The sequence below is a fragment of the Orcinus orca genome, chromosome 15, assembly GCF_937001465.1.
Source record: "Orcinus orca chromosome 15, mOrcOrc1.1, whole genome shotgun sequence".
In the NCBI taxonomy this organism is placed as follows: domain Eukaryota; kingdom Metazoa; phylum Chordata; class Mammalia; order Artiodactyla; family Delphinidae; genus Orcinus; species Orcinus orca.
In genome coordinates, this window is record NC_064573.1 from 75,495,852 (window position 1) to 75,518,939 (window position 23,088).

Here is a 23,088-nt window from a genome sequence, read left to right on the forward strand (position 1 = left end):
TTAGAAGGCTGCAGCAGGCGAGGTCAGTGGTGGCTGGAATAGGCAGCCTGGATGGAGAAAGGAGGCGACTTGAGAGATATGATAAGAAGGTAGCATCAACAGGGCCTGGTGACTGGGTAAGATTGAGGGGGCGATTCGAGCACCTTAAACCCATGATCCCACCTGCTTTTGACTTTGTGGGAAGGAAGGAAGAAGTGGGGGAGGGAAGAAGGTATTCAGTTGCAGGCTGGAACCAGTCCCTACCTGCACAGCCTGGACCCCTACCTGCAGGAGGACCAAGATGAGACTGTCCATCAACGGCAAAGCTGCTGTGATGACAGACAACCATGAGGATAGGATGGGGGTTTAGACGCCATAGAAATAAAAACTTGGCATCCCGAACCTACGGCTGAAAATAGTTTGGCCTCTTTCACCTTTACGTGGTATTTGTTGTCAACTCTTCCAACGGCCATAGATTAAACCCAACTCCAGTTCTCAAATGTAGACACGTAAAGCCAAAAATGTTTCTAAATAATCATTTAAGAACTTGGTTATTTTCGCCACAAAAAGCGTCTTACAAATCCACAATTGTGAAGGAAACCAGTTATGAATGCAGGAATTCATATGAGTGTGGTGTACGTGTCCCATCTGAGGATAATGGCATATTTATTTTTTAAAAGCATGCAAAATTAGGTCTGGTAAGCCCGCTATCTGAAAACAATTTCCACAGCATGCATTTCTAAACCCAATGTTCAAACCACAAAGCTGCGGCCTTTCTCTCTTTCTCTTTCTTAGGTCTCTTGTCCTCCTTTGAATGGCTACATCTGTCCATTTGCCCAACTCTCCCTTTTCGTGTCTTCTAGAAGGGATGAGGAAAAGCTTCCTAAATGACCTCATTTTATTTTGAAATACTAAACCCACCAAAAAGAGAGGAAGAAAACTTTCTTGGTCAAAGGGATCAAGATGTATTTCTAATTCTCTTGCCATATGGTAAGTTATTTTGGAACTCTACCAAAAGGTAGAGAGAATATTTAACAAAATTGGCAACGCTTGTACAATCCTTTCAAATCAGACCAAATTCCCATTCTCCACAGCCCCTTCTATTCATCATATCAGCGACCGTGACCACAGGATATGTAAAAACACCGAGCAATTTTTATCACCAGCTTCCAATCCCCCGTGCCTGGGACACCACGTGGTGTCAACTTTGTCTGTATATCACCCCCAGGAACTCAAGCCGTTAACTTCCCTTTCATTTATCAAGAGCTGTTGCCTTAAAGAACATCATTCATCGGCTGTGACTTACGGGAAGAAGGAGAGAGCGGACTTCACTTGAGGGAGAGAGACAACAGAGAAAGAGGACAAGATTGTAGCTTTTGTTCCCGAGGCAGATGGAGACCGTCACATTCCCTCCGACATGCTCTCCCCTAAAGCTACGCACTCCACGTTGCCTGATAGAGGAAACCACCTTTCTGGAGGGTTACCAGAAAGTGGGATTGAAGAGGTTCTTTCTCCTTTTTCTTGATGGCAAAGAGGACCCCATTTCTCTGTGCCTGCACTTCTGGTGTTGCCGGCTCACCTGTGTTATTAGTGGGGGTGGGGAGTGCAGAGGAGGGAGCGGAGGACGCCATTTTCTTACCTTTGCATTCTCGACATTCTATGCAGCTCCATGTCATCGCTGCCCCGGAATCCTTTGGCAAAGGGATTATTTTCAATCTTTAACTGGGTGATCTGAAGGAAGGGGAGAGAGAGAGAGAGAGAGTTCCGTTTTCACTCGATTGTTATAAGACTACCTCGGGACCCAGCTAATAATAAGTGTCATGGAAACGCAACCTTCTGGCAACCCAAAGAAGCAAGTGAAGCCCGTCACATCAACGGGACCCATCACTTCATTCGAAAGGAGGAAAATGTCCTAGATCAGATTGTATTTGAAAGGGGAAGAAAACCTGGTTTCAGTTTGCCCATTAGTTGGAGTCCTACTCTGCATCATTCCGGCTGGAGTGGCTTTTTTTTTTTTCTAAATCGTAGCATTTTGTGTTTCAAACACAAGCTTGGCCTCAACACTTGGTACACCCCCTGCTCCCTGGAAAATTGTACCATGTTGACACGGTGTCAACTTCCTGCAGTGTGGCAATCTCCATTGGGAAGGTCTTGATGATTGCTCTCAAAATCCTACTATGCCTCATTTCACGTTCATTTCATAGTTTCACAGATACAGTTTGCTAGCTCAGGTGGAAAATGGTGTCTAATTAAATAAAGACCAACATATAAAATTATAACGTATATGATAGCTACCAAACAGCTTCAAAACTCTTTAATTGTCTAGGTAGGGGGACTTCCCCAGCGGTCCAGTGGTTAAGTCTCCGCGCTTCCACTGCAGGGGGCAGTGGGGTTCGATCCCCGGTCGGGGAACTAAGATCCTGCATGTCGCACGGTAAGCGCAAAAAAAAAAAACATTGCTTAGGTAAGGAAGAGAGAGCCCTCTTCTTGGAAATTTTTGTTGCACTATACAAAACTTAGTGATAGAACAGGGTCTTTGGTTCAAGGTCCAGAACCTTCATGGAAACCATCAACACATATTCTGTTAGCGTGAGCGTATGGTAGCAGGTCTAGGTAAAAGAGTGCATCCCTATGGAGTTTGCCAGAAGTATTTCCTAAAAACTGTGTGTGAACTGAATTTTTATATATATAATCACTTCATGGAAACCAGGGCAGCATTCTTCAGAGGCCAGTCATTCCAAGGTCACCTTCACCATCATTATCGTATCTATACAGTCCCTGTTCACTGGTCTGCTTAATGTTTTTATTTAAATCAAACCACTTTTGATTTAAATTTATATTATAAAAATAATTATATCACTTCTCTATACGTCAAAGTGGAATCACTTGCTAGTCAATAAAAAGAAAATAAGTATATCAAATTCCCTCTACTGGGACTTCCCTGGTGGTCCAGTGGTTAAGAATCCACCTTCCAATGCAGGGGACACAGGTTCGATCCCTGGTCGGGGAACTAGCTCGATCGCTGGTCAAGGAACTAAGATCCCACGTGCCACGGGGCAACTAAGCCCGCACACCACAACTAGAGAGCCCGCGCGCTGCAACGAAAGATCCCACATGCCGCAACTAAGACCCAATGCAGCCAAAAATTAATTAATTAATTTTTTTAAAAAATTCCCTCTACTGGTACCCCCGGAAAGTTCCAAGCCTAAGGCCTGCCTTCTCTTTGTTGCAAGGGGAAATTCGACACTTTTAGAGAAGTATTTATCATAAACTGGTATTGAAATAAGACTCCTCTCTGATAAATGAATAGAAAGATAATTGGAATAAGAACAATTTTTTTTGTGATCCCATCATCTTCAAGTACCCACAAAACCATCTCCTCTATCCCCAGTAGTATCGTTATAGACTTTGAGAAACCAAGTAGTTGCTTTGCAAAACTAGGCTTAATCGATGAACGCACCCATAATTTGTCCATTTGGGGGCAAGCATTCTGGTCTGTTCAGTTTTCTGGAAGAGGTGGTGTTATAAAGTTTCCTTCTAACTCCAAGACTCTACCATGAACATAAAATTACTACATATGTGTGTGTGTTCACAGTAAAATATATATGTAAAATTAACATTTTTTAAATGTTATGTGATTCCAACCATATGACATCTTGGAAAAGGCAAAACTATGGCAACAGCATAAAGATCAGTGGTTGCCAGGGGTTAGGAGGAAGGGAAGGATGAACGAGAGAAGCGCAGAGGACTTTTAGGGCAGTGAAACGATTCATGATGTAGGATACATCATGGTGAAGACGTGTCATTATGCATTTATCTACACCCACAGAGTCTAGGGACTGCCCTGGCGGTCCAGTGCTTAGGACTCCATGCTTCCACTGCACCACGCTTCCACTGCAGGGGGCACGGGTTCCATCCCTAGTCAGGGAAATAAGATCCCACAAGCTGCATGGCACAGTCAAAAAAAAAACAACTCACAGAGTCTACAACTCCAAGAGTGAACCCTGATGCAAACTACGAACTCTGGGTGATGATGTGTCAATGTAGGTTCAACAACGGTAATAAATGTCCCACTCTGGGGGGCGATGCTGGGAGCAGGAGAAGCTGTACATGCAGGGGGACAGAGGGTATACAGGAACTCTCTGTACTTTCCACTCAACTTTACTATGAACCTTAAACTGCTCCAAAAAATAAAATCAATTGTAAAACTTTTTAAATATGTCTGGGTATTTCTATGTATACATATTCCCTCCTCCTTCATTTTTTTTAACTGTACCCATTCCTGCAACTTTCTGATTTTGAATTAACTCTTCAGAATGAGTAGAAACGTCTGTAAAATCTCTTTGGAAAACAGCAGAGATTGGCACAATACTGTAAATCAATGATACTGCAATAAAAAATAAAAAAATCTCTTTGGAAAACAGTCTTGAACATGTGTACTCCTCAAGCCAGTTCTGAGTCCAAAAGCCCATCACCTAGTGGGGATTTCTTTCTCACTCCGGTTTTATGACAATAAAATGCAACCCAAATGACCATAAATCATTTTTTAAAGGGGGAGAGGGGAATTCTCCAAAAGTTAAGTAAAAATTAGATCATTTTGGAAAGGGGTGGAGGGAATCCTTATCCCGCCTTCTGTACCTCCCACCCACCCGGTAACAGAAGGCAGCCCCTGAATATACTGAGGACAGTAAGACAATGAGGGTGTGGCATCAGGGCTGAATTAATGCCTATTCCATGACGTCACTGTTCCACCAAGAGCTCAGGATAAAAAAATTACCCTGAGGAAAAAAAAGAAAAGGGTGGCTTTGGTATTTTATCAGCAAAAATTTTCTACTCAAACCCATTCCTTGCACCTCAAACAGATTGACTACTACCTAATTCTTGCTCTTATCACCATAGCTTCCAAAAATACGATGGCAAAGGATACGCACAGTTTGCTAGATATACACTTAGGTGTGTGGGTCTTACCTATGTCTTAGTGTAGATGCCTATTGGACATAAGAATTACCCCTGAGAAAAGTTAACATGCAAGCTTAGGTGCAGGTAAAAATGTCCATCTGATTCCATACTTATTTCACACTTGTCCCCTCACTTACCATAACCCTGTCAATGATATTCCCTTCCTAACACAGAGCTAGTCACTCACGGGCACATAAACCGATACACCTGGATGTCTGAGTTCTACCCAAAGGCTCCACTGAAATTGACTTCCATTCGTCATACAAATGTACTCCCTCCAAAATCAGCATAAAACCGGATATCCAGGGGAAGGGCATGGGTGGTGGTGGGGGAAACAAATATAAAAGCCAGCTCCAACCAGTGAGACAGAGGTTGTAAAAATTAATGAGAATAATTGTTGTGAATTCTCACTTTTGAAAAAAAAAAAAACCCTCTCGAGGGCCAAAAGTCTTAATTATGTCTCTCTCTTAGGGGTTCATTTCCTGGTCCCAAGCAGAAGGCTCGTACCTCATAAATACAGGCTCCATACACAATGATTCAAGCAGGAGGAAAATGCCTTTTAATGGCAAAGTAAGTTAATATCGGGGGAGAGACGTGCTTGCATACAAAGCCATTGTTGCAAAAGCAGTGAAATGAAATGCCCATGTGATCTTTTTGTAACACCTAAATATTTCTAGGGATTGCTCTGGGAGCTGCTGACAACTGCAGCGCAAACCTTCCAAAAACATGTTTCACAGAGCGAACAGTCGCTGGGGAAGAGTCGAGCGTTTAAGTATCTTTTTCAAGCTGTCAACCATCTGAGGGAATAACTCCCAAATCCAGCTTGGGATCCCAGCTGGGCTCAGGAAATATGTCGTGTCATTGGAACCCCGTGGTATACAGGTGTGTGACAGCAGTGTAAGAAATGAACCCGGTCACGTACCTGCCTCCACCTGGTACCTGGTACCTGCCTCCAAATCAGTCTGGAGGCACTAAGCCCTTTGGACCCAAAATGGGTGGCTCGTATTTTTCCAAATTGTCCTGGCAATTTAATCTCATAGACTGCTTTTCTTTCCCTGTGCAATTATCCAAAGCGTAACGCTGGGCAAAGAGTCCTTGGATTGAAAATGCAACCACGGAATGAAGCAACTAAACCACAAAGACTAACATTTGTAGTTGTGTTTCAACCACAGTAACAAGAAGTTATTTAAAAATCTCAGTCTTTCAGATTCTGAAATAGGGTAGGCAAAGAGTTTTCCAACACGTGTGTTTTGGATGGAGTTGCCCCGTTAATAAACTGATCAGCTAAGTAGTCGATCAATGGAATCATCACTAACACTGTGCTGATTCTGTACCAGGTTCTGCACAAAACACATTCCACGGATTATCTCATTGTAATCCCCACAAAGACAATAACAAAAAAAACAAAAAATAAATTCTCTTCTTATCCCCATTTTACAGACGGGGAAAACTGAGTTAAATCATTTGCCCAAGTCAAATGGGTTTGAACCCAGGCAGTTTGCCTGCAGATTCTCATCCTAACCCTACAGGAGAGTGAGGAACAGCTCAGGTGGCTTCTACCCGTGAAGCCAGGAGTCTCAACATCCCGTCCAGGTGGGACAATAAAGTAACAAAACAGAGTCCACAAACCACACTCAACCTGACCCGCTTATTTAAGTCACACATCACATATCCATGCGAGGAATGTCTGCAAGGGCCTGGATTCTACTGGAAAAATCCATTGCTTTAGACTTCCTCCTGACAAAGAAAATAGGTGTCTTTGGTACTCAATAACTAAATACTGGGGAAAACCTCATCTGGGGGAGAGTGATTGAAAGTGCTCTCCTATGAAATCCCTCTTCTGGATGTCAGGCTGGCTAAAAAGACCTATATGTACAGCACAACCGGGCTCCCTGGCCCAACCAATGAAGAAAATCAGTAATTCCTGTGTGATCCTCAAATACAGCTATATCCATCACTTAACTGATCATGGTCATCATTTCATGATATAGGTAAGTCAAAGCATGATGCTATATACCTGAAACTCAAACAGTACGTATGCCAATTATACCCAAATAAAACTGGGAAAAAAACAAAAACAAAATACATATATCCAAATACATACTTGGAGACCCACGTTTTGAGACCCATGAGCGTTTAGATACACAATCTCCTAGATTGTGTTCAAAACTCACACATACACACCCCATTGGACAGGCACTCCACACACACAGATCACCAAATATATTCACTGGAGAAGACTTTTTTTTTTATAGAAATCTAGGGGATGTGGAGTATGTTCCTAAGTGGCTACAGTGACAGTTTCATGGGTATACACATATGTCAAGCTTAGCGAATCGAATACATCAAATAGTGCCGTTTATTGTATGAGAGTTATGCCTCAATAAAGCTATAAACAGAGAAAGAATGCGTGGTCCCCCAGATCTACCCACTCCTGATGGACCCCTAAGATCTTTACTACATAGAATTTAGGAATTTCCCCCAAAAGACCTGAACACCTGCGTGTTTCTTTAACAGATCACTTTCATGTGTCTATCACTTCCTGTCCTCTGTGGATGAACATGGGTTTCCTTGGCAAAAAAAAAAAAAAAAGATCCCACATATTTTTGGACCCCCTGTCGGGACTAGCAGGCTGTAAGCGTACATATATATGAGGAACTGAGCATCCTGGTTGCTATGTTTTCCTTTTTTTTTTTTTTTTTGCCCTGTGGCCATCACCACAAAGCTAAACATAGGTTTACAACAGCCATGGAGGAAACAGGTTTCTAGCAGCCAATCTCAAATTAGCCTGAAACAGTGCTGGAACTTTCAGGACACTTGACCTTACTTTTCCGCTCTTATTGGTTCAACGAGTGGGAAGAACTTAGAAAAAAAAAAAGAATCCTTCTTTCCCTTTAAAAAGTAATTGCGTGGCGTGGGGGGAGGGGGGAGTGAGTTTTCTGCTGAAAGGAGGCTCTCTCAAGGCCTGGGATCCCAGACAGGCCGTGTGGCCTGGAAGTGACCATCCATCACAGCTTGCCTTGGTCATTGACAATCTGAATTTGGAGATTACCCACAGCATTTCGTTACTGCCCTTGCTTCATGGGGGCAGGGGGCGGGGGGCGGGGATTAACCAACACACAGACTGCATGAAATGACCTTCAAGAGGTGACTGGAGGCTTTAGGGTGCTAAGCCCATTTCTCACCCTACCCTGGCCTCTCCTGCCTGGCTCCACAGTCCCTATAACTTCCCTCCACCCCACTTTTCCCTTGCAGGTTGGGGAGGGATAGGAGCTGTAGAGGGGGAGGGGCCCCCCATCCCCACGTCCATCTGGGTAAGTCATCCACATGACCCGCCCTCACTGATCCCATAGGGACCCCCTACTTTCCCCTCCCACAGCCCTCTAACCCCAAGTCACTTCATAATACTCCCAACGGTCCACAGTCCCACAGCGGCAGCGGCCTGTCCCCAGCCCCTGTATCTTGCCTTTCCTGATTCCAGATCTTTCCGTAATGAGGCTTAGGAATCATTCAGTCCTGCCCTCCCCCCCCAATAAAATGAATCCACGTGCACTCAGGTTTCTAAAGAACTGACATGAACCATGACGAGTCAAGACAAGCCCTTTCTCCTGGGCAAGAATAGAAGATACTCCCCCCCAACCTGCGGTGATGGGGCTCCCTGTTCCAACATCACGGTCAAGCCTTGAATGGCCCAAATCGGGGCCTGGATTTCGAACAGCGTGGAGGTCTGACAGTGACACAATCCACCTGCGACATCCCACCTCTATACCACACTACAGCCACCAAATGATGCATTGGTCGCGTGCATGCCTCCCCTCGCCAAGCTGTATTTTTGCAGGATCATATTTAAGTCCCCAGAGCTTTGATCCAAGCAGCTGGTGACACAGGTTACTCAGTTTTTGCTTTTGTTTTAAGCAATGCCAACCCTGCTTTAGTATGTGGTCCAGGGTCAGTAATCGCTGAAACAATTAAGGAAGCATCTGGGAAAACCCAAGCTCAAGGTTTCCGGCAACTTTGCCACCTGCCCCGATCGGAACTGAAATGCATCCAAAGGGCAGAGTGGAGGAGGGAAGGAGACTGACCCCCCACAGAAAAAGTGGTCCCAGGAAGGGTAGCACCACATCCCCACCCAAGAGCACGGAGCCGGCCAATACGGGGACCTTTCTTCTCACTGATCACTTCACGACTGCAGCGAGATGCCTCCTCGTTACATTTGAGTACCGAGCATTGATACCACGCGGTCATCTATGGTTTGATAATTTCGTTTCTATCTGGGCTGTGTGTGTGTGTGTATGTGTGACTTTCGTGCCAACCGCATGAATGTAGTACAAACAGCTGTGACCCTTAGGCTGCAGCTCTGTCCCTGCCCCGGCCCACTGAAGTAGAAGTTGGTGCCCACCGTGCGGAGGAATAGAGGTGCCCATAAAGCCACTGCGATTCATGCCAACAAGCGGGCGGCCCCAGGCCCGCCGTATTCCTGGGTACTGGGCTCACCTTGTGGTTCTGGTAGGAAGTCACCGCAATAAACGCAGTCTCAGGAAAGACGTGGGTACAGAACGCAGTATTTTTTGAGCCAAATCCATTATTTTCGTCCGCTTTCACGATGTGTAATCTTGGCTGGTATTTGTGCATGGAATTTAGAATAATCTAAAAATAATAAAGAAAATGAGATTGTAAGAAAAATCAAAGCCCTTTGTTTCCATAAAGCCCCGCTCTCCACCCCAAAACTACGTTCCTTATACAGGCTCTCGGAGAAAAGGTCCCATTTTTTTCTCCTGTTTTTGAAAAGAAGCCAGTGATTTCATTAAAAAGAAACATTTCAAAAATGACAATTTCCATATGAAAGAGCCAGGGTAATATTCCAGGAATCTACCCAGAGCACACACAGCAGTAAATCAGAATGCTTAATAAAGTTAGTTTAATAAATTAACTCCCTGCGTAGGGCATGTCCCCCCCAGCGGGAGTGACGCAAGTTTGGGGCGAGGAATTGGTACCCGCCTCGAGGAAGCCTGGGCAAAAATTTTGGAATGAAAGGACAGCAGAAACGAATAAACAAACATATATATATATATATATATATATATATATATATATATATAACTAGCCCTGCCCAAGAAAAAAAGGCTCAAAGAGATGCAAAGGAAGAGACCAAGCATTTGCAGAACTGGAAGAAATATCAGAGGAAAATGGTGGGAAGGGGGAGACTCTAGGGAGTGAGTTGGGTGGGAGGGAAGCACTCACCCCACCCCTAACATCAAACAGGGGTCTGGTTGCCCTTGAGATTCCCTGTCTCCAACTTCACAGTATTTCAGGGTCCGCCACCGGAATTATCCCCAGACCTGGCCCCAGACAGCACTGTGGCATCCGCTTTGGGGGGAATATTTCTCTCCTTCCTTTCTATCTTCTCCACGTCTTTGGGGGGGTCCCAGGGGCTAGTGGGGGGTCTCACGGTTGCAGCTCTTCTTACAGACACCATTGTGAATATCAGGAGGGGGTGTGCAGTCACCACACTCTTGCTGGAGCGGAACTTTCCGGAGAAGATGCGCATCTTTACTAAAAACAACTGAGTTTGTTGTTCTGATGGCGCCGTGCTTTTGATGCTCCCGGGAAGCTGGTAACGCTAATACCTCTCAAAACGTCCTGATCTATACCCACCGAATGGGCGAACTGCCGCGTTTCACGAGCTGAAAAATCTGGCCTGCTTTTACCCCAGGACCGCAAACTGAGCGGCGGAGGTAGTCTCAGTGTCTTTGATTGGATGACCCTGGGGCAGGGTTCTCGGGCCAACCCTTGAAACCGACCTGGAGGAGGGGGAGGGGAGCGCGGCCCGACTAGGCCGGGGGAGGGGCGAAAAGCTCGGGACCCCGCGGCTCCCCGACCCCGGGCCGCGCGGCTCTAATCTCCGGCCGCCGCGGCCCGGCCGCCTCCCTGACCGATAGCGACGCCGGCCGGGGCGGCGTGGCGACAGAGAGACGCAGCGGGGCCCTGCGGGCCGGCGCGGCCACCATCCCGGCTTAGCCAAATTGCTTTGACGGCTGGGGACAGTGTGGAGACATCAGCGCGAGGGCGATCTAAATGGCCCTTAATTTCATTAGGGCGGCTCTGGACTCAAAGTCCGGAGTTTGGGGTGGGAATGCGTGGCAACTGGGCAGTCCGGAGCGGCTCGGAGCACCGCGCCCTCCTCCGCGGAACTGGAAGGGCTTGAAACTCACAGGGGCGCCCAGGGCTCGGGACCGTGCGCGCGCCTTCCCCGGGGGTCCACCCCAAAGGCACACCCGGGCCGCAGAGGGAAAGTTAAGGAGCCCAGACCAAGGTGCCACGGAGGCCCAGCCTCCAGAAGGACGCGGTCCTGGGAGATGCACGCAGGACCTTTACAAAATGGTCCCTTCTCTCCCCAGCGCTTAACCTAAAGCATCCGCAGGGACAGCAGGTACACCGTCAGCCAGCCAACACCCACGCAAGGTGGAGGTCACGTCTGCGCTGGGATGCACCCCGAGCTGGCCGCTGCAGGCAAAACACCCTGGTTGAAACGCAAAGGAGGCCCGGCATTTTGCCTAGAAATGCACCCCCCTCCCGCCCCTTTCCTCTCCCTTCCTACAGCGTAGAAGGGGAATAGGCCTTCCTTCTCTCTTCTCCAGTGGTCAACAGTCTGATCCCACACCAACCACGTGTACAGTGGCATTGAGCGCATCAGTGGAGGGCCCTGGTCTCCTTCCCACCACAGACTCAGTGCTTCAGCCCTAAGGCCCCACAAGAACGGATTTCTCATTTGGACCTTCACAAACTGTCCTCCCTCCGGATCAAATGCATTTGTACCCCGTCCCCTCACGTCCCCAAACTGGGAACCCTGTGTGTTGATTCTCCAAAGTGGCAGGATGCAGGTCACTTCTGCAATTAGAGAGACCTGGCCTCAAATCCCTGTTCCCAAATACAAGCTGTGTGACCTCAGGCAGGTAACCTCCCCTCCCCGGGACTCCATACAAAGGCTGTGTATTTCCACCCTCCTCTCTAGGCTGCTATGAGGATCAAATGCCCTAAGACAAACCGGCCTCCTTGTTTGGAGGAATCATCAAACTAAGGGTTGCAAACTCTGAATTCAGAGACTGCGTTCTGTCCCGGTGATTATTTCCAATGAAGAGATTTAGGGACATTTTCCCTCAGATCAGTGTTTTGTTCATTTGTTTTTCTTTGGGGGAAGAGAGGATGATACCCTATAGAGAATCTACTAGAAGCTACACATTCTCTTGGAGGGTGGGGGACTGCACACTCAAGATCCTGCAGTTTCAGGGAGCTCATCAGGCCCCTCTCTCTCGGGGCCAGTCCAGATTCCAGGTGTAGGACCCTGATCTTGGTTTGCCCACTCTGGGCATGGTGGGAGGAGGGGGGAAAGCTGGAAGTTGGGAAAAAAACAGATAAACCCAAGAGCGTCGAGCTAAAAGGGGCAGGAGTACCGGAGTTCGCATCTGGTGGGTTGGTTTCCCCATCTGCAAAAGAGGAAGCAGGGGGCCTCAGGTCTCCCTTTCAGCCGGAACATCCCCATAATATGGCAGGATTTGCAAGGAGGCAGGTAAGGTATACAGCTCCCATCGTGGCCCAGCCTCTGCAGTCTGTGCTGAGTACCTGCCGAGCTAGAGGGCCCATGTTTTCTGCAGGACTGAAACACTACTCCCCACCCCTAATCACAGATGGGGCTGAACGAACAGGAATTCCAGGCCCAGAATGAGCTGCCTTAGTCACCCCATGACCCCTGTCCCTCAGCAAAGGCAGGTGGGTTGGATACTGGCAGCAGGGATGCAGGGTGAGAGCTCCAGGCCAGGAGACCTAGGGGGCTCTATCGCCAGCCACCCAGGAAAGACACACCCAGAGCGTGGACTAGCGGACCACAGGGAGGACTGCAAAGGGGAGATGTCTGGGTAGGAGAGAGGTGGAGACAGCCAGGAAGAATTAGAAGGTGTGAGAAATAAGAGAAAAGGAAAGAGAGACGAGAAAGAGGAGAGAAAGGGGAAGAGAAAGGAAGGCCAGGTCAAGAAGGGAGAGAGAGTAAAAGACCAAGGCAGGTGAAATGGAGCAAAGAAAGAAGCATGGGTGGGCGTGAGGAACGAAGAAGGGAGAGACAGTCCTGGAGAAGAGGGAGAGGAGAGTCAGGTGAGGAAGAGAAGGTGTGAACCTGAAGATACGAGGAAGAGCTGCACGAGGTACTCACATGCCCAAATGGGTCCAGGTGGTTGTTGGTGAGCTTGAGTTTCTGGAAGGAGACGAGCTGCCGCATCCAATGCGCCCCAGTGGCCGGCGAGTCCGGGTGCACGTAGAGGCGGCCCGGCATGGCGGGCTCCGCTTTGCCCGTCACAGACCTAGACCAAGGAGAGGCGCCACCCCCCCTAGACTTAGTGCACCGTGGTGCCAGCTGGTTCTTGAGCAAAGCAACGGCTGCCGACTACGAGAATGATCTGGAAATGGCCTGACCCTCAGGTCTTGCTTGGGCATCTGCAATGCCAGATGCGCAGAAAGCCTGGAGCTGGTGTCCAGGCGAGCGCTCCCACCACCACCGCCGCCCGGCTCTTTCTCCTTCCACCTAATTCCTCCCCCAGCACCAAGGGCGCCGTGGGGAGCCTCGCAGCGTCTCTCTGCCCATGAACAACTGGCGGGTACTGGAAGCCTGGATGTGCAAAAAAGTCTCGGGAACACTCCTTGAGGGCTTTCCAAAGGGGCTTCGTCTTCAAGCCTCTGCACTCTTGGCAGCCGCGGGAGCAACGTACCCAAGGAATGCGCCTCTCCTCTCTTGCCTGTTTAACTCAAATACCCCGGACTGATTTTGCAATTTCATAAAAAAGGCACGTTCAAAGCAGGTAACTCATAAAAAATAACTGTTAATGGTTTATGCCCCCAGAAATAGCTCCAACGCTTGGTAACAATACCCTTTTTAAAAATCCACAACCCTCCGGTGCAGCAACAGACATCGGCACGTTACTTCCTCTGATCCTCAGTTTTCTCGTTTATAAAATGGGGGCTAATGGCTGCTCTTTTTTTTTCTCAGGGTGAGGTCAGGAGGATGCAGCGGAAGGGGCAGCAAAAACCTCTAGCACACAGTAGGAGCTCAAAACAATGTTTATTGGTTCAGTGGGGAGAGGGAAGTTTGGTCTGCACGGTCCTCCCTGCCTTCCCCGCCAGCCGCTACGGTGCCTACCATTTATTATCTGCGAACTTGTATCTGTGGTCGTCGGCGGGAACGATGTCCATAAGAAGAATGTACTTCGTTTTGGGATTAAGGCCGGTCACCTTCACTTTGTAACTGGGAAACATCCGCCTAGGACAGACGGGGAGGAGACACAGAGGCAGAGGGAATTAATGCAAACATTCTGAAGAGCGCGTCCACAAATTTTAATGGAAGAATCGATCGTGGACGAGAAACGCGGCCCCTGCTCGGCTCTTGCCAAGATCCATCCCAGGTTTCCCTCCAAGTTATGGGGAGGAGAAAGGCCAAGAGATGAGAAAGCAGGCTGGGACTATACCATCTACAAGAGGAAATAGCAGAAGGCGAGGACTTCTACAGACTGGTTTCGAGGAAGCCCTGAAAGGGACCCCTCATTTCAACTCTTGCTAAAGACTCTTTTCAGAACCAGACACCTACTTTTTAAATTTGGGGGCAGGAAAAGTCTTGTTTAAAAAAAAAAAAAGGAAAAGGAAAAGAAAAAAGTTGGCTTCCTCCGCCCAGCCAGGTGCTTTGGCCGCTCTGAGCAGCGCTGCGCGTCACGTGGGCACCCAAGTGGGTGCTCCCTGGGGCTGCCCGCGCGTGGGTGCCCACGGCACGTCCCGGCTTCACTCCGCCCCCAGGATACAGCTCGGTGCGTGACCTCTGACACGAGTGTCGCGCAGGAATTTCTCCCTAAATGCCCCCACCGCATCTCCGAGGCGCCTGGCACTCCTTCTTAGAGAGTCCAAACGCTTTGGCCCTCCTCAAAGAAATTTAGTTTCGGAAGGAAGCGGGCCGTGCGCGAGGATCTGGTGCTTGGAAGGAGGTTCCGCCGCCCCGCGTGTGCCGCGCCCGGCTCCCTCTCCGCGCACAGGCGCACTCCCCGTCTCCATCCGGCCTCGGGAGGAGGGCGCCCCGGAAAGCAAGCCTTCTCAAGGCCGCCCGGGGCGCAAGGACCAGTTGCTGGAACCTGGCTCGCTCAGGGATGGCGGGAAGGGGTGGGTGAGTGGAGACCTCTCCCTCTGGCCTTGGAGCCTCGCCTCGCGGTGTTTATCTGCCCGAGCGAGCGCGCCAGGAGGCGGAGGCGCCGGAGGCTTCGCAGGCCTTTTATAGTTAAATCCCGTTGACTCAGGCTTGGGAGGGAAAAAGGAGGCCCCGGCCGCCCTTTCCTTCCTCGGCGGAATGGGAAGAGGACCTGAGTTCTTTGGTATAAACAGAACGCGCCTCCTGTTCGCTCGGGCCGAGCGGGGGAGCACACATTGTTTAATTTCAAATAATAATAAATGTCACTGTTGTCAGTTTATTGCGAGAGGCTTGGGCTGCAGAAGCGGTGGGCGTCTGGCGAGGCGGCTCCACCCGCCCCTTTCACACACTCGGTGGCTTCGGCCTACCGGATGCTCGGCTTCACACGCCTGCTGTGCGCAGACTGGGACTTTCTGCCCTCCGGGACGCGGAGGGCCAGTCCAGCACCGGTAGGGACGTGGCGGGGTTGTCCCCGCACCCGGGCGCACTCAGACGCCGAGATACCGAGTTGCACGACCCTCCTACCCCCTCCCCCAGAAGTCTCGCATTTCTACCTAAAACTGTGAGCTTTTAAGAGGAACTCCGGGGTGAGTGTCTTGATGAAACGGCCGTGTTTATCGGTGTCTGTATATAGAGCCCGGCGTAGCCCGGTTCCCTTTCAAAGGCTTCGCCTGCTTTCTATAAACAATGAAAGAGGTAGCGAATACATTCAACGATTCCGAGTTTGGCGATCGGGTGGGACTCTGGAACCGCTCCAAGGTCAGGGAGGGTGGGAAGGAGGGTCTGGGCCAGGAATCAAGTCTGAGATCCCATGAAACGCAAACCCCGTCTCATCTCTGTGTGTCTCTGCAACTCTCTGTTCTCCCGTTGGCTCTCCCACCTCATCCCTCCTTCTCTTATTACTAATCCATCCAGATAGCACAGCCTCCCAAGCTCTTGCTCCTTCTTATATACGAGGTGGAAGAAACGCCCAGGTCCCTGAGTTGAATCTTTCAGGCTTTTCCCCTCACAATGGGAGATCACTGGAGGAATTCACCATTCTCCTCTTTAACCAGAATAGGGTCAAATGAAATATATTCATATTCGCTCGCTCTCGCTCTGTCTCTCCCCCCCACCTCTGGTTCTATTCTCCCCTTTTACTGGTCTCCCACACCTTTCTTAGTCTCTCCCACAAGTTCCCTGTACCTTCTCCACAGAGGTGACCATCTCACCTGCCAGCCTTGGTTATGATCATTTCCGTGCCCACTTCGTGGAATTTCAGCCACAGTTCTCTTTCATGGAGAAACACCTTGATCCCTTCCATGCCCTATAAGAAGGAGAGGGAAAGTCAATGAGCCTTCCCTCCCCAAACTCCCCCCAAACACAGAGCTTTCTCTTCCTTCCCCCTCGAGCCAGTGGACTCAGAGGCTGAAAACGGCCCCCAACCCACTGCAGCACTGTCTGGGCTCTCGAGCAGCCCCTGCCCTGTGTATGCTCTCTCCCGGGCAGGTCTTAACCCCACAGTGCAGAGCTGTCTCCTTCTAATGCCACCAACACAAGGCTAGCGGAAAAAAAACCCAGCCATCAGGGTGTTCCAGTATGTGCATGGGGAGGACGGGGCTGAGAAAAAAATGGGACCAATCCCCATCCGCTTTAGCCAAGGGGCAGCTAAAAGGAAAAAAAGAAACCCAACCTCAATCCTGAAAAACCCACCCAGGATATTCTTATGTAGACACCCAGATGTCCACACGAAAATAGACAGACGTGCTCTGTATATATGGGTGTTTATTCTCACCATGGCACTGCATAGGTAGACATAGGTGAAATATAAAATTTTAAATATTTATATAATAGGTTTCCACAATCCCAAACAAAAATTAATTCTCAAATGTCTCTATTAACATACGTCCTAGGCCTTCCTCACATCCAGCTTCGTTCATTTCAAGTTGTTTGGATTATGGGCAAAGCGATTTAACATTTCTGCTTTCAACTACAAGTTATTTTACAAAACCCATACCAAAAAAATGACATACAAAGTCTTCGTTTTGCAATAATTTGTAAACGTCTAACAAGTACATTTGTTTTCCCCTGAAAGAAAACCTCTTAAGTTTCTGAAAACGCGTGCCCACTGTCTCACTACAAATATACGCGCATCTTCCCGAGATGTGAAGGGCAAAGGAGAGAGACAATGAAAAAGCCAGGAAGGACATCTAAATTCCAAAGAAGGGTTTTAGCTGTGTGCAAATATCTTTTCTGGTCAAGACACCCCGCTTCCAGCCCTCTGACACCCCATTCCAAAACCATCAAGGTCTGCGGACGACGCCTTGAGCGCCCAGGGCGCCGGGGGTGAAGGGCACAGGGCGAGAGGCGAGGCTTCACGCTCGGCTCGGGCCCAGCTTCCAGCCAGGCGAGCCTGGGCTCCCCGCGCCCTCCCGGCCCAGCCGTGCGTGCTCCCCGCCGCCGGCCCCGCGGAGCCAGCCCACCAGGCCCCGGCCGCCAGACAAACGGTGCAGCGCGCGAGGTTGCGCGGTGGCGCGGAGGAGGCGGGAGGAGGCGAAGGCTACGAAAGATCTGAAGAGGGGTCAAGCCATCGCTCATGCCGGCCTGAAGCGGCCGCTGACCCGACCCTTAATGAGGCGTTCAAGCCGAGTTTACACCTAGTGCAGCAGGAAAGAAATGATCTGGGCCATTGTTCGCTGGCCCCAAACAGCCGGATCTTTGAGGCTCCCCTAACAACTTCAATGTATTTCAAAAATCCTCTGGCCGTAAAGATAATCGTCACAATAAAGTGGATGGGACTATACTGGCATTTAGGGAGGCACGGCAGAGAAGGGTGGAATTGAGCAAGGATGAAAAGAAAAGGGGCAGATCATGGGCACTGCCCGCCCCCCTTGCCCAAACACTCGAAAGAGGGGCTTTGGTTCCTGCAAAGGGCCCCGAGGCCCTTCTTACCTGCTGGGTGAAGGCGGCCTGCGGGGACGACGGGGACTTGCTGGGGGCCCCTAGCGCGCTCTCGGGTTTTGAGTCACAGGGTAGATCCTTGGAGTCCGGTTCCAGGGGTGTGTGAGCCAGGCCAAAGCCCTCGTCTGCGTCGGCCATGGTGAGCCCGGGGCCCTGTGACCGCTCGGGGTCCTGCTCTGAGGACGAGAAGGAAAGAGAAAGACAGATGGCGGGGGACGGGGGGCGGGGGCGCAGAGGAAGAAAAAGAGAAGGTTGGAAGCACAGTTCTGGTGACAGGAGGGGGCAGTGACTAGGCTGCCACCCGCAGTTTCCAGCTACCAGCGCCTCCGTCCCCAGCTGAAGGAGGCTGCAGAAGGTCCCGTTATGATTATCATTACTATTACTTTAAGACCACGCACAGCCTCTTGCGAAAGACCCGCGTCACAGCGGGAGGAGGCGAGGCCCGCATCTCCCCTTCGCAGGCTCCCCCGCGATAAGCGAGCTGCCCGTCAAATTTGTCTGGACTTCTGGGAGAGCCAATAAAGATAAGGCCTGGGTATTTTTGGAAGCCATTGGGTACGAACCAAAAACAAAACAAAACACAAACCCGGTGCCCTTCTGAGATTTTTTTTTTCTTCATCAAATTACAAGGGGCCAGCAGAGCCCTGTTTATGAAAACTCACAAGAGGAATATTTTTCTGCAGCAGGCAGAATGCCTGAAAGAACCCGCCTCTCGCAAAAACCAAAAACATAGGAAAGGAAAGAGCTGGAGATCCAGAAACCAGGTCTTGAGAATTCACGTTCACCTTCTATCAGTCACAGGCCTTGAAATGAAAAGTCCTTTAACATTGAGTCCTCCCCTTTTCCCCAACCGTAAGCAACATGAAAAGTAGAAAGGAGCCAAACAGAAAGGGCAGGAAAGCGGCGGCGCAGCGGTTCGGAGGGCGGCGCGCGGCTGGGTGCCGGAGGCCAGCGCTGGGGGCGCGTTCTCCTCTTTTTCTCGGCTCTCCAGCCCGAGACGGGCATTTTGTCGAGCGGCCTGGCTGAGAGGAGCTTCTCCGAGCTTCCGTCGGGCCTGGCTCCCTGGAACTGCAGGCCCAAGCTCGGGGTTGGCGACGCCAGAGTGGTGCCCGGATAAATCCTGGGCTTCCGGCGTTGAACCGGCCACTGAGGTCCGACACAACTTGCAGAATGGCCCGGGGTTACAGGCATGTGAGGTTGGAACACACAAAATAACAGCTGCAGAACGGTTCAAGCCTGGAGGAGCCTGCCTCCTGCTCTGATCTCCTTCCAACATCCTCTACGTTCCCAAGTAGGGATTTCCTCCCTCAAAAGCCGGGAAGACTGGGAAGGAGGCGCAAGAAATGCATCCCCCCTCCCCCAAATCTTAGCAGTCGCTTGGGCAAAAGGCTGGATCCCACCCCGGGTCTGCAGTGGCCGGAGACCCAGAAATGGTGCCGAGGAGAAGACCAGCTTCTGAGGCCCGACTCCCACCCAAGCCGCCTCTTGCACCACGCCCTTGGGGTTTGGGAGAGGCGGTGATAGGAGCCCCCGAAGCCTGCTCATAACAAAAGAAAGTGGGGCTGGCGTGCCCCACGTGCGCTTCCATTTCACCGCCGGCCGCAGGAACAATCCCACCGCGAGCCCTGGCCGGGGTCCCGGGGAGCTCGGGGCTGGCGGGGCCGAACGAGATGCGGCTTGACAGAACCGGGCCGCGCGTCCTGCAAACCTCAACGCCTCTCCCCCAGCCCCGGCCGCCTCCTCGGCTCCACACGCCGGGCAGCTCCGGGCCGCGCAAAATCTCCGCGAGCCGGGCCCTGCAAAATCCGAGGCCAGGCTTCGAGTGCCGCGTTCCGCGCCTCCCTGAGCCGCTGAGCCGGCGGGCTGCCTCCCCAGCCTCCCGGGCCATCTGCGGAACTGTTACCTCGCTCGGTGAAGCCGGTGCATTCACTGCATCCCTTCTGGCTCCTAGCAGGGAAGCCGGCGGCGAGGCGGGGGCGCGGGCATGGTGGCTCCGGGGTCTATGGGGGGGGACTGCTTCCCCAGACCAGCGGCTACCGCTGCCTACAAAGGAGGACCCACCGCGGGAGCCTCGGCAGTGACTGCCCACAATTCAACACACACCTCCTCCGCTTGCGCTCGCGCTCCCTAAAGACTTCCAAGTCGTCAGGCGCCAGAAGGGCTCCGAAGGAAGCAAAACAAGCAGCCTCCGGGAGCACCTCCAATAATATAATCTCAGTGCCCTGGTTCTCCCTTGTGCCCGCAGGGAGGGAAAACTGGGAGACAAGAGGGAGCCTGGGAATGGTCGACGTCCTTTCTGAGCGCAGCTTCCAGGGTTAAAGTTCCGGAATCCGAGGTAAGAGTCGGTCTCTCTCCCTCTCTCTCTCTCTCTGTCTCTCTCTCTCTCTCTCAGAAATACAAGCCGACTCAGCTGAGCTCGGTGACGTTGGGCTGCCTTGATGCTTACAAAGTACTGAAATTGCCTATCCAACTAGCTCCCACTGCACGCCGCCTGCCTCCGTCTGTCTCTCTCTCTCTCCCTCCCCTCCTCCCTCCTCCCTCTCCCTTCCCACTCCCTCCCCCAACCACCTTTTCCATTAGATTTCCCGAACACTCAAATCACAACACGACTCTCAAACCCAGACCTCGAGATCACCCCCTCCTCTCCACCCGCTCTCCAACCTCCATCCATCTCTGCTTCTCTGAGCGCGGCTCGGAGGCTGCAAAAAATCCTGCACAAATCATCGCAAACCCGCTCGGCTTCTGCCCGGGAAGTAATCTGGGTGACGCGGCTGTGCAGAGAACGGAGTAGGAACGCACGAGGCGTGCACACACGCGCTGGGAGCCTCCTCTGCAGCCTCGCCCGCGTTCTCTCTCCACCGCTGACCTCAAGACGGAGAACTGCCTGACCCCGCCTGGCCCAGCCTGCCGCCGCTAGCCGCCCTGATATCTCCCCCCATCTCCACTCATCACCCCGACTCTGAGAGACTCTGGGGTGAAGGCAGGGTGAAGGTGCGTGGGGATGGGGGCCAAGATCAAAGATGCCCAGAAATCGCCCTGCGCTCCCACCCCCTCAGGGCCACCAGACCTCCCGTGCCCAGTTTTATTAAAATAATCAAACAGTCACTGGGGGCTGGCTGGGGTTTTCATCTCCACTCGCCTCCTCTCCCTGCCCTCCCCCTATCTGAAATGTATTATTTTGAGGGTCGAGTTGAAGAGGTCAATAGAAGCGTAAACACAGTCAATAGGTCTTAGCCTGAGCAGACCCAGCTTGGAAAGTCAAGAATTAGTGCTTGGAACAAACGTCAGGGTCCCCGTTGTTGTTTCTCACCCATGTCTCTGTCACCCTCTTCTTTTCTCAGCCTCTGTCTAGAGATTCAAGCCTGCAGGCCAAGGTCTGGGGAGAGGGATGGAGGGAGGAGAACCGCTAGGGAGATCTGAGGCTGCCTCAGTGCCATCCTCTGTGGCCCCGGGAACTAAAATCCCAGCGCAGGCCTGATGCATCGCTGCAAAATTCCTAAGTGGATTGTCCAACCCTAAAAGTGGGGCAACTGGGGAGAAAACCAACCCAAGCATTCTCTAGAGTTCTCACTCCACCTTCCAGGTTTGTTTTCAAACAGCCTTTTGCTGAGACAGTTTATTTATTTGTGAAAACACCCTCACCCTTCCAAAATGTCAGCTCAGAGGACTTTGGGCTCGCTCAGGGGGCGACCCCCGGCCAACGACGGAAAACAAACATGGCTTCAGGAAAAACCTGCATCTCCGCATCTCTGGCAAAAAGGAAGGGGAAATCCAGAAAGAGCTCTCCAATCCCTTTACATTCTCAGAGATTTAAGGATAAAATAAATTCCCATAAATAATCTGCAGGTCCCTCCCGAGAGGGAGAATCTGTACTCCCCCAAGTAATTGCCTGGCCCAGATTCACTTAGTTTGTGAAGTGCAGATTCTGCGGGCCACCAAGTTAAATTGGTATTTTGAAATCTCAAGGACGAATCTATTCTTGCCAGGTGACACTCTCGCGAGCAAGAGAGTGCATTCTTATTTCCACGGTGAAAAAAAGAAGCAAGGCTGGGAGTGGAGTGGATTCATCTGGGCCGAGCTGGGGAGGGAAGCCAAGGGGCCGTGGGCAGGCCAGTGCTAAGAGAATCCTCTACCCCCCACCCCAGAGCTCTCCAGGGCGACACTCACCTCCAAAAATCCTACCTCTTCTTTCCAGCGCAGATGCCGAGAGTAACGCCTCGCTGGGAGGGGTGTGTTCAGATGAAGAGTTTGGAAAGGACCCCCCAAAAGAGACCCCTTTTAGGCCAAGCCTTCTTCCAGCGTCTTTCAAGAGTAGTGTGTACCTCCCAGCTCGAAGTTGGTTTGTGGTCTTCGACAAATTAAATACTACTGTTTATTACCAGGCATATCCCAATAAAATAAAGAGGCAACCAGGCGATACCAACTATCTCACCAGCCGCTGCACCTATAAGACTTGGAGACGTCACGAGTCACGCAACCGGCCCGCGCGCTGTCACGCTCGACTGGGGGGCAGCGGCGGGACGTTGAGTCCTCTCCGTCTTCGCCTATCACTCCCGCCCGGGTCTGCGCAGCCACAAGTCTCAGATGCCTGGGCCACGGGAATAAATAAAGAAATAAACAAATCCAACGCTCTCTGGGGAAATGGGGGTGGCGGACATCAGCCACAAATAGAGACAAGATCGATTTGCTTAGGGAGAGGGAGGGGGTCTTTTGGCGAAGGGAGGTGGGAGCCCACATCAGCCCATGGATTGGAAAAAAACGGAGTTGGCGGGGGCTGGGGGGGGTTGGAATCGAGGTCTCTCGCAGGAGGTTAAGAGTCTTCTCATTATTTAAAAACAATTTTTTTCCCAGGAGGAGCTCTCAGCATATGACTATTGAGGCGCCTCTCTAGCTGATTAAGTTTGGGACGCGATAACTCACTGCCCGCTTGCCGGCGTGCATAGAAGTAATTACTGGGTTAATCGCGGAGGGGAAAAGACACAGAGACGTTTGGAGCA

General features: G+C 50.9%; 1 protein-coding gene across 3 annotated transcripts in view; it reads right to left on the minus strand.

Moving 5' to 3' along the window:
• Positions 1–22,865, minus strand: part of TBX5 (T-box transcription factor 5) — a 48,142-nt gene extending 25,277 nt beyond the window's left edge. Inside the window, exons 1-7 of one of the 3 annotated variants that reach the window (XM_004281466.2) lie at positions 22,259–22,865; positions 18,083–18,267; positions 16,363–16,457; positions 14,123–14,242; positions 13,142–13,289; positions 9,433–9,585; positions 1,619–1,710 (exon numbers count right to left, since the gene is read on the minus strand). In XM_004281466.2, the coding sequence (XP_004281514.1) occupies positions 1,619–1,710; positions 9,433–9,585; positions 13,142–13,289; positions 14,123–14,242; positions 16,363–16,457; positions 18,083–18,229 (755 nt within the window). In that variant the 5' untranslated portion in view covers positions 18,230–18,267; positions 22,259–22,865. Of the gene's footprint in view, positions 1–1,618; positions 1,711–9,432; positions 9,586–13,141; positions 13,290–14,122; positions 14,243–16,362; positions 16,458–18,082; positions 18,545–19,994; positions 20,522–22,258 lie in introns of those variants that run through there. The other 2 variants (XM_004281465.2, XM_049697607.1) reach the window with 2 other exon arrangements.
• Between the last annotated feature and the right edge of the window lie 223 nt (positions 22,866–23,088).